At 37.6% G+C, this 12,056-nt stretch overlaps 2 protein-coding genes across 2 annotated transcripts in view; both read left to right on the forward strand.

Annotated features, from left to right (window-relative positions):
• LOC129253238 (pair-rule protein odd-paired) overlaps window positions 1-12,056 on the forward strand; it is a 77,598-nt gene that overhangs the window by 35,868 nt on the left and 29,674 nt on the right. The gene's annotated exons all lie outside the window — the stretch shown is intronic.
• Window positions 9,337-10,136, forward strand: LOC129253240 (52 kDa repressor of the inhibitor of the protein kinase-like). Its single transcript, XM_054891533.1, has 2 exons — window positions 9,337-9,643; window positions 9,748-10,136. The coding sequence occupies exons 1-2, from the start codon at window positions 9,587-9,589 to the stop codon at window positions 9,997-9,999; spliced, it is 309 nt and encodes a 102-aa protein (XP_054747508.1). The 5' UTR covers window positions 9,337-9,586; the 3' UTR covers window positions 10,000-10,136.

Consider the following 12,056-nt stretch of genomic DNA (forward strand, 5'->3'; position numbering starts at 1 on the left):
ATTAACCCTTTGCGGTATATGTGTACTCTGAGTCACGAAAGCTATTTTCCCATTCGGTCGTATGACTACTCTCAGTCACTACAGCAAGTGACCATACTAATTTTATACTATATTTGTTTATAGAATCTTCTTTATGCTTCAATCTTAAATGTTGTGAATCACTGCTCTTTCAACGGAAATTAGTTTTGACCAGTACATAAACCTGGGTGTCGTCCAAATTTTATACGACCACAAAGGGTTAAATGAGTTCCTTCCGTTGAGGTTTCACTGTACATATATATTCAAATTATTGACGAAAAGTTTGCGCAAACCATTTTTCTGTGAAAATATATGAGTTTCATACTTGTTTTAGATTTGACTGTATTTTTTTGATAAAAAATTGTTTTCCAAACACGCATATGACTATTCAAATTATAAATTTGCATTACGAACATAAAAAGGTAGGGTTTTAATTTTTCAAGTTTTTCAAAATACAAAAAAACTCCAACAACAAGGGGTATTAACTCCCTAATCATGCATTAATTAATAAATTCCCACACGACGTTGCCTTCCGTATAATCTAAAAACCAGCCACGTCTCAAAATACATACACACATCCACGCATGCTTACATACAAACGAACTTACAAAATTATGCTTCGACTATGTGTCACACGCCTGCCTTCCGTACGCACCCGCACGCCCTCTCATCATCTCCTCCGCCTCAACATTTTGTTGGTAGCGCTTGTCAAAAATTGTTTTACATTGCATTTTGCTAAAATGATTTTGACAGGTTCAAGTTAAAAATTAAAAACATGAAACAACAACAACACTACAGCGAAAATAATACCATAAGCAATACGACCAACAACAACGCAGCGAACCGAATTTTAATTTTCATGTCAAGTCGGTGCGTCGGCAGCAAAAAATTAAAAGCAACATCAGAAAAAAAAGAAAGAGCAACAACAAAAATAACGTACCAAGTATGCTAATACCGCTGTTGACAAATTCTTTACGCTCTGACGCCTCCAACTGCTTGGATTTTCTGCATTTTTGCTTTGTTTTTGTTAGCTTTTATTTTTGAGACTTTCTATTTGTTTTAATTTTTGGTGTTTTGTGCCCTTTTCTTGTTGCTCCGGTTATTTGTGTGTGTGTTCGGCTATGTATTTATTTACGTAAGCATAATGTAGCGCAAAAACATAACCTAAATATCTAACGTCAAAGTGACATTTTTGTGCTATTCGCTTCTCTTTGGGCGCAATTAATTGTAAAAACATTGTGCAGAATTGCTTTCTATTTTCCGAGTATTTTAAGTTTAGTTTTATTTAGTATTGTTTTGTGGTCACTCAGTCAGGTGACAGTTGTCACATTTGACAAACGCAAAAATTTGTTGACACTTTAATAGCGAGAAGCATGGTAAAGGGAGTGAATATCTATTTTGCTGAACTTCCTAGGAATGATCGTTTTTTTTACATTCTGATATACATATAAATATTTCTGTATGTATGTGCAATTCCTATCGATAAATGAGGCACCCTTTGGGTTTAAGGTATTGGTGAGTTTTAGGGAATCAAAATCGCTCAGTCCAGGATTGAAGATTGCGGCTAAACAGATGTGGTAATAGATTTTTCGTCATACATAAAAAAAAACTTCCCTTCAGTTAGGTGTTTGGCTCAGCTCCTCCCTCCTGTAGGTTCCTCCTTTAAGGGGGGAACCCGATTTAGGAGGCCGAAATTTTTGTGTTTTTCGTAATAATCAGAAATTGTTTAAACTTAGAGGGTATTTTATTCATATTTTTAAGTACACTTTTCAATTTTTCCAAGCTATTTCCGCCCGAAATAGTGGCGTTAGAGCATGCTGTTCATGGACGATCGCCATCCGAGTAACTGGCTGGTGGGCATTCCTGAAGTTGTAATTTTTCTCTGTAATCAACAACAATTTCTTTTTTCATTCACAACATGTTTCCTAAGAATATGAACCTAATTTTGATATATTAAAATAATATTGAAAATTGCATGTTTTTGAGGCGATTGAACAAAATGTAATTTTTTCATACCATACTTTTTCATTTATTTTGGTTAAAAAAAAATGTTTGATGATAATATAATCCAAGAATTAGGTTCATAAAAATTTGAATTGAATAAAGAACACTCCCCAAAAATTTCATAACGATTGGTCGATAAGTTTTTGAGCTAGAGCGCCCACCAGTTGAAAAAAGTCGTTTCGAGAAAAACGCAGCTCTAACTACCGCGCGCTACGGAGCTGAATCGACGGGCGGTCACTTAAGTGCTCATAGAATCGGGAATGATACGAATTTCCTTTTAAAATTTTCGATTTTTTGATCAGTCTAAACTGGTTCCCCCCCTTAAGCCGACATTTTCTATCATTTGTTTCTTGCGCAGAGATTCGAAGCCCTCCCGATTGGTAGTCATGCTACGGCGGCCGCCTCGAGTATTTATCATGACAAATATCGGTATTTATAAGTAACCAGTGATGTTGATAGGTTAGCAAAAATAAAAGGGGAGTCAAAAAAATCACTTGCAGTATCCCGTCTGGGCTAAATATTTAATTTTTCGTTGGCAGGATGTTCCCTCCATTCACTATCTTATTCCGAGAGGTGGCTGTGGATTTGTAGCAGCAAAAAAATAGTTTTCTCAAATAACTGAATACATAATATTTTACGAAATAATCCCCTCTCTTCCTTCCGACGATCTTCATTTTTCTAAAAAAACTAAAGTCGTATTTGTCGGGATACTAAATGTCTCTAAGTTTAAAAGTATTTATCAACAACTCTGTTCTGAAAATCCTCTTTAGAAAATTTCAAAAGTAAAATATGCCGTCGGTAAAATTTACGCATAAATAGTGCCCCACGAACACGCTTCTTAATCTTCTTACTCGCATCTTGGTTTACGTCTTGTGGTTTCCAACGATTAGGCAACTCATCGTTGTGAGTTAGCAGCAGCCAATTTCTGTTTGCAGTGAACGACTTGACGCCTCCGAGCTCGACTCCTGCTCCAAATACCTACATCACAAGCAAATAAATACTTAAAATAAATAAATGTAAATACATATTGAGATATCGTATTTTATTGCAAGTGTGTGGCGCGAGTGTTAAAATCACAGCACAAGCAAAAACAACAAGAATCCGCATACAACCAATACAATACTATATATCAATACAAAGGCAGCAAACAATTTAGCGCTCCATTTGCGCCTCGTTGGCGGTAGCCAATTTGTAGGCGCTCCACCATGGTTTGCCGGATTTCTCGCACTTCAAGTGTTGGCTTGCGGTTTTTTCTCAGCCGTATTGAATTTCAGCAGCCAAGGCGGCCGCTGTAGTGGCTGGTATACTGGAAAGAACCAAAAAACTGGGCGTCGCTTACAAAATCATGTATAAATAGTTTGGAAGTATTTATGTAGGGGAGTCATTCAAATTTGTTTAAGTGTGTGTAATTTTCAGCACTCGTCTGATCCCGTCTGCTTGTCTGGCGGTCGCTGATACTTACATACTTTACTGACTACTACTGTTTGGGTTGATGACTGCAATTGATTTGCTACGATCTGATACTTTTTCACCAATCAGGCTATAAATTAGTACAAATTAGAATTTATGCTAGACTTAAAAATATACATAAATACATAATTTAATAGAAGAGAGTGAGCTGAATTGACACAAATTGGAAGCTGTAAGTTCTGTGCTAGAGCTGATGATTTGTACCTGTGCCCCTGTGTCAGCTTGTTTTAAGATTTTCGCTTTGACTTAACTGTTAATCAAAATAAATGTTTAGCTTCTTCTCTATAAAGAGTCTCCTTCTGCCAGTGATTAAAGTAAGCGGGAACTGGTACTACGCGTTGTCATACGATGTACAAAATGAAGAGGCGTGGTCAACATGCGACCGTTAACCGCTTTTGAACGAATCAGCTTATTGGCTGACGCAAGCAGGGTCACAACAGCGATTTGTTTATGAAAAAACCGAGATTGTGTATTGGTGATATATGAAAAAATCAACGCAGCCTTCACTCGACTGACTTCTTGAACAATCAAGAATGATAGAAAAGTTTGCGAGAAAAGATTACCATCAGAGAGTGCGAAACATCACATCGGTGCAGTTGCATGAGAGAGCTGTGAAAATGCGAACAAAAATGGAAGAAGAAGAAAAAAGTATACAAACAGCACACGAATAAATTTCACAAGTGCGACGCATACACAGAGCGATGCTGTCAAATTCACTGAGAGCAAAGTAGCTGTTCCATGAACGGCGCCACATTATTATTCTCTCCATGGTGCTGAGCAACGATTAGTGTGTAAATTTGTATGAAATGAGTGGACAGAAATATGCTGTCGAGCTCCCAGTGGCGTGGCAGTAGAAGTTACTCTCACAATTTTGCTTCGGATGACCAAACTTGGTAATCTAACAACCTCGGTAATTGCAAGGTAGCACAAGCGCATTGTTCAGAGAGCTTTAGCAAATTGCTGATCCTCTGATCCGCAATATCTCTTAGTGAGATGAAGATCGTAAAACCAAAACAACTTCGTTGCCATGCATGAAAATTTGTACAGTGACAGAAGAGGAGCGGTCTCATATACATATGATAAGAAAGTGAAGAATTGTCAGTTCGGCTGCTAACACGGTTCATTTATTGAATGAATCATATGAACTGTTGAAGGTAAAGTTCCTAAGGCAATACAGATATTCTCATTCCCACAATCCTGTAGATCGCTCTTAGACCAGAAAATGATCCATAGTGATACCAAGTGTTTGTACGGAGAGTTTATTTTATATTTTATCTTTAATGCACAGTTTAGATAATTTAAGTAGGCTGCTAATTTTTTGGTCTGTCACACTTTCTAAGGCTGAAAATGATGCAGCACTTAAGCAGTTTGGCCGCGTACGATGGAGTAAAATAGTGTTCCGTCAGTATCCCCACTACAAGTTTACACTCTTTCCTGGGAAGATTTAAAATATAGTTTGTAGTCCTAACATTGTGCCTGCGTAGCATGATTTTCGCAATCCTGCGTGAGCTTGTTCTTTACCATCTTGAGTTCGCTTCTTCAATCATTGCTGCATCTATATCCAGTTGGTTAATCTGTAAAAAGTGTTATAGAAAACTCTGAAATGGATTTTCTTAAGCAAAACTCCTATTATTATTTCAAATGGCTAAGGACAAGTTGTAGCCATCGTAACATTGAGTTGATTTTGCCATTTGACTCAAATGCCACGTTTTAGCTTTCATAAATTACGTCGAGATTTTAATCTAAGTTGAGTCCTGCATTCCTAATCGACAATCAACTCCTTATCATATGTTTGATTTTAAGTTAATTCTAGAGATATATTCAACATAGTTTAATCCCATCCGTAGCACTTTACGACTTGTTCGGATGACGCCATCTCGTTACTCAATCTAAACTAATTACAGTATTTAATGTCTGTAAAACAAGCTAAATAAAAAGCAGGAAATAAACAAATAAAACTCTCTAAGATCAAAAACTTAACACGTTGCCACACCACTACTGCACGCTCTGGCGCAACATCAAAACTCACAATTAGCCTACGTGCGGCGACACAGAACGATGCTTATCAACATAGAAATCTTGTTAAAGTTGACAACTATAAACACAGTCAGCAGCAAGTAAATAAGCCATTGACAGCGGAGCTAACAGCTAACGAGCCGAAAGTAAAACTTTGTGCATCCTGCGCCGTCCGTTTGTCTGTGCCGTGGTTGATGACAATCTTGATGACATTTTAATTTTAAAAAAATCTTCTACTTGACGAAACAAAATACTGGCACTCAAAGTATTCGTACACGAGCATATTTACTACGCATTGACCTAAAGATACCTTCGCTGATATTGCGGAGATTAAAATCTTAAGGGCCTAAATTGCAACCAGCCTCACATACACACATACATATGTATGTCGATCTTCAATTGGCGTAGTTAATTTCATGTTTGTTTGTGTGCATGCGACAATGAGTGTTGTTGAGCCAACACCTTTGGCAGATAAGCGTAACGGGAACGGGATCTCAAATGAAACCGATCGCTCTCCTCCTTCGTTAAGATTATGTCGTAGGTATACACGATGCTCTAACAGTCATATAGCCAGTAAACTGATCGGTGCTCCAATGAAATGCTAAGCTACAGCTATTAGAGAAGGCGGTGTTGCTTGGTCACATCGGCATTCTTCGGATGCTAAATAAGTTCACATGTGCATGTGCGGATGTGTATATTTTTCATTTGAGGATTTCCGCAAATGCGCTGTGACATTAAGCCGTTGTCAATGTTGCTAAAGGGAAGACAAAAGGCAAAGAAAAGTGGTAGAAAATATACACACATACATGCATACTTACAATCTACGGCTTTTTTGCTCAGCTGTGAATGAAGTGGTTCGCCTTGGCCTTTATTGTTATTATATTTTTTTCTGCAGCTAACTATGCCTTTAAAGATATTTGTGTATTTGTTGGTTTTTTTGGTGTTGGCAGTCTTGCCTACTTAACGTGTAAAGCCTACTCATCATTATCATCTGCTCCACATACGTATAAATCTGCTTTACCTTTGTGCACGTAATCCTGTTTACTGCGGTTTTAAGAGATCATCTGCCCGAAATCCCTTAGCGCATGGAGTTTGCCGACACTCAACACATGTTTTACCTTCCTTTTACTTTTAAAATATTTCTGCTCTCGTTTTATTTTTCTTTCACTCTTTGGTGATATCCTTCGAAGGTCGGCGAAATTCGCCATACTACCTGCTTCGTTTACATGCTTGTGTTCAGAATATTCACTTCATACAATATTTTCCTCATCTGCTTTGTTGTCTGCGTGTTTTTCTAATTCCAATTGAAAGACTGCTTGTATGCTTTTGTGTATGGCATTGTTACATCAGCACTTCAGCAAATAAATGCAAACAAGGAATTTGTCGCATTTGAAGAAGGCAGCAAAGAGTGCGAGAGTGAGAAATGGCATTCAGAGTGACGATCAAGTCATCGATCGCATTTCACTCTGCAAAGCATATGCCATAAGAATCTCTTTGTTTGTGTATTTGTTTTTTGGATTACTATCCATATTAGCAACACTTCCTGCTTGCATTTCACACACTTCACTTCACTTCAATCACCTACTCTTTGCGATCCAATCTGATACTCGGTTTGACTCACTGAGTTCACATGCCCACTAGAGTTTCCATGCGTGCTGGTAAGTCAAGATTACCTTGACTTTTGTCTTGGAAATTTGTTTATCTTAGATGGATGTTGATGTTGAGTTACTTCTAAATATAAATGTTTTCTTTTTTATTTAGGTTTTGTAGTTTGTAGTTTGTTATTTGATATGGCATTAACTGACTTGATCGTGTTCCTTTGCACAATTTGCATATTTATTTTAAGTCATTAATTACAACATTAAGGAATTAATTAGTTTTTATATAGTTCTGACAATCGCATATGTTTGCAAAAAGCTTAGACTAAGTCTTTTTCCTAATAAGCCACTGCAGCAACTGGTTTATAGTTTTGTAACTGGCAGATCAATCTTGGAAAGTTTAAATTCATTTATTATTAATTATATTAATTTCTTTTACTGCTTTTTGCTACTTATTATAACTAAAATTGAGAAATATGCAAGTTAGGACTATATTTGATAATATAAATATAATAAATAATTTTTAAAAATTTGGAAATTAAAAAAAAGGTATCAGAGATAGATTTCTTACTGAAAACCCTTGAGAGACTGATTGACCTGCACATAAGAAGCGAAATTCCTCGGGGTCGGCTGTCGCATACTCAACATGCTTATTGCAAGGGTAGATCGGTGGAATATGCCCTACATACAATCGGAAGAAATCGAAGAGTCTCTTCTTCAGAAGGAGTTTGCGGTAGGCGCCTTCCTCGACATTGAGGGGGCTTTCAACAACGTCCTCCCGGAGGCAATTACCAGGTCTCTAGGTAAACTAGGGGTCGGAACCGACCTTATAAGATTTATCCACAAAATGCTTAGCGACAGAACTGTCACGGCAGAGTGGGGCGGTATCTCCATCCACCGGCAGGTGAGTAGAGGCACTCCGCAAAGTGGGGTTCTCTCACCATTCCTCTGGGCTGTTGTTCTAAATGATCTGTTGGAGGACCTGGTGAAGGGGGGCTGCAGGGTAATTGCCTACGCGGATGACGTGGCACTAATTGTTAGAGGAAAATTTTTGGATACTCTGTACAACTTGATGCAGGGATATCTGAATGCAGTTGTTAGATGGGCAACGGATTGTGGCCTGTCGGTGAATCCTCTTAAGACGGAGCTCGTCCTATTTACGAGGAAATATAAAATACCCAGAGCTCAACTTCCCTCACTAGGGGGCGCTCCTCTGATGCTTTCTGACAAGGTGAAGTACCTAGGTATTATCCTTGACAGCAAGCTTACATGGAAGCCCAATATTGAGGAAAGGGTGAGGAAGGCAACAATCGCCTTCTATGGGTGCAAGGGCGCAATTGGCAAAAGATGGGGCCTCTCGCCTCGAGTTGTTTTCTGGCTGTATAATACTATTGTAAAGCTTGTCTTGCAGTGGCGGATCCAGGATTTCATAAAGGGGGGGGTCCGGGGTATTTTAGAAGGTAACTGTAACTGACGTTTCTGGACAAGCTTTAGCGAATTCTATCAAGGATTACCTGATCGACATCGGCGTGGATTGCTCTTTTATGTATGGCCAAGGATATGACGGAGCTCCAGCAATGAGTGGCGAATTTCACGGAGCACAGGCTTATTTGAAATCATTTTTCCCTTTTGCAATTTATGTGCATTGCGCTGCACATAGCTTCTGTTTAACAATTAATGCATCTTGCGAAGTAACCAGTATTAAAAACGCGTTGGGGACTGTGGGATCAATTGAAGCATTTTTTCACTGGCCCAAGAGACAAAGCATCTTGAAGAACGAAATTGCCAAAATGACGAATAAAAGTGAAAAAGTAGAAAAAAAATTGAAGTCTATCTGTCCTACAAGATGGGCTCAATCTCATGAAGTTGTATAAACGTACGTCGAACTTCAACCGGCTGTTATTGAAGCGTTAGAAGAAATAAAAACATGGAAGGATCGAGATACTTCGCGCACAGCATCTCAACTTTTGACCGCAATTTTCACAGTCGAATTTCAAATGTCCTGCCAAATAATGGAATCGATTAATTCCCTCGTTCTACCATTAAGTCAAGAATTGCAGTTGAAGAATCAAGATCTAGGAGAAGCAACAAAATTGGCTGATGATGCTTTGAATGATTTCAAGGAAAAGCGGGAAAACGTAGATTCATGCTTCCACATTGTTTATGAAAAAGTTTCTGAAATTTGTTCTAAATACGAAATTGAAATGAAAACGCCTCGTCGATGCCCAGGACAAAAATACCGTTGCAACATTGAAACGCAAACAGTTGAAGAATACTACAAAATCGCATTCTACATTCCACTTCTCGATACGTACATTTGTCATCTCCAGAGTCGGTTTCAAAAACACAAAACAGTCTTTCAAAGTTTCGGACAGCTGTTTCTCAAACAAGAATTTGATGAAAAAAAATGCGCCGATCTTTACCTATTTTACGAAGAAGTATTGGATTGTTCCGAGAGTAATTTCATTTCAGAAGTCAAAATGTGGAGACAACGAATCCGCAATCAGAACATCGAAAATTCACTTGATGCATTATCAGTAAGTAACTCCTAATATAGAAAAAGCAATTTAACTGTGGATTTGAACAGAATAAGGTAAATAAATATTTCTATTGAGAATTTAAGCAGAAGCAATTTTTTCAGATCATGAATAATGAAACTTTCAAAAACGTCAACAAAATGTTGCGAATTTTGGCAGTGTTACCTGTGACAACAGCAACTCCAGAACGATCGTTTTCGACCTTAAGAAGGATAAAGGATTATCTGAGAAACACAATGGGACAGGAGCGTCTCAACGGTCTTGCATCTTTGAACATCCATCATCGCATTGATTTAACTGATGAGGAAATTCTCAGAAAGTTTTTTGAGAAGCCTCGAAAATTTAAAAGTGTTTAAAACCTCTTGTATATTGTTCATCATCTATCGATTTGTCAAAAAGATATTTAATAACACAGTCCTGCGAGGTACAGTTTCTAAAATGGCTATGGTGCTTCTTGAAGGTTTTTTTGTGTTAAAAACGAATCTGATCTTGAAAATGCTCCAGCACGTCAGGACTTTTGGCAATTTGTGGTTAAATAGTCAAAAAATGCCGATTTTGGACATCTTTATGAATTTTTTTTTGAGTAAGGTAAATTTTTTTTTTATTTTCCACAACGGAATCGCAAAGTAATACTCTGTAGCTTTAAAATCCATTTTTTAAAAGACTTCTAGGATGAATGAAAAAAAAGTTATACTATTTTGAATTTAAGACTTTTAGACATGCAAATTCATTTTCTTAACGCCCTCTTTAATGGCGCAACAGATTCTTAGAAAGCTATGTATGTTCGACATTGGTGTCGATGATTACAAATCTGGTGTTAGTTTTTTAAAATTAAAAATGGCTGATCCAATATGGCGGACGATCTTTCGAAAATTTAATGTAATTCGCTTGAAACTTGTTATGTATGTCTAAAAGTCTTAAATTCAAAATAGTATAACTTTTTTTTCATTCATCCTAGAAGTCTTTTAAAAAATGGATTTTAAAGCTACAGAGTATTACTTTGCGATTCCGTTGTGGAAAATAAAAAAAAAAATTTACCTTACTCAAAACAAATTCATAAAGATGTCCAAAATCGGCATTTCTTGACTATTTAACCACAAATTGCCAAAAGTCCTGACGTGCTGGAGCATTTTCAAGATCAAATTCGTTTTCAGCACAAAAAAAACTTCAAGAGACACTCGTAGCCGTTTTAGAAATTGGTCAAAAATGAAATTACGCAGGCCTGTGTAATTATTCAAAATTTTGAATTGCGTCCGTCGTATTATAATTGTTTTTATTATAAAATAAATTAAAACTGGAAGAAAAATTTAATAAACTGCTAATGCATATAAAAAAATATTGTTTTTTTTAACTTGACTCATACAGAATTGAAACAAAAAATTTTAGAGCATGATTCCAATGGCGTGGATCCGCCACTGTTGTCTTGTTATATGGAGTCATAGTCTGGTGGAACTCACTAGAGAAGACGACATTGGTGAAGAAGCTGGAAAGAGTTCAGAGGTCGGCACTCATTGGAATCAGTGGGACGCTTCGAACGACTCCTACTCTGGCGCTCAACGCAATGTTAAATGTGGTACCCGTAGATATCGCAGGCAGAATTGCCGCTACATGTACCGCAATCAGACTGAGGGGCTGGAGCTATAAGCTCAACCTCCCTTATGGGCACTCAAGCATCCTTAGAAGCTTTGAGTTCATCCCTCTGTCAACAGACCAGTGTATACCCTCGTTTAGTCCAACCGGAACATTCTCCGCTCACATCCCGTCAAGGGAAGAGTGGACGGGGGGCTACACTTGGGGGCAGGGCTTGGTGAACTTGTTCACGGATGGATCGAAGTTAGAAGGAAAGGTTGGCGGAGGAGTCTTTTGCGAAGGGCTCCCCATCAGACTGACCTAGCCAGCAGTCGCAAGGCATGCTTTTTTCAGCGCACTATGTTTACGTTGCAGTAAAGCTCATATAGCTCATGGTTCAATCGTCTGCTATACTCGCTGTAGGGAATATGCAAAAGCCCAAAAATCTTACTCAGAATCTTTCTCTCAAATACTTCAAGGCACGCCTCATTGAATGTTGTCATCATTCAGTCGGTGGTGTCGATAATTTCAGTCCTCCAATTTTAAAACCAGTAGAGAACAAAAATATTATAGCTTGCCGAACGATCACGCAAACTTAATTTTTTTATTCTGTGAGTGGTTTATTCTTTGTTTATAATTTAATTATTGTTTTTTGAAACTTCATACATAACTTGAAATGTGGGTTCATTTTGACCCCATTTCGGTTTATATTTGCATATTTTGGCAATTTCTCGTTAGTTTCGGCTGATAAGCTTCTTTTTTGTTTATTTTTTTTTTTTAATTGGTACGGCCTGTGAAAATATTTTTCCGTAATTTAAGGTCCTTGAGCTGCAATAATTCCAAA

Source organism: Anastrepha obliqua, chromosome 1 (genome assembly GCF_027943255.1).
Source record: "Anastrepha obliqua isolate idAnaObli1 chromosome 1, idAnaObli1_1.0, whole genome shotgun sequence".
Taxonomy (NCBI): Eukaryota; Metazoa; Arthropoda; class Insecta; order Diptera; family Tephritidae; genus Anastrepha; species Anastrepha obliqua.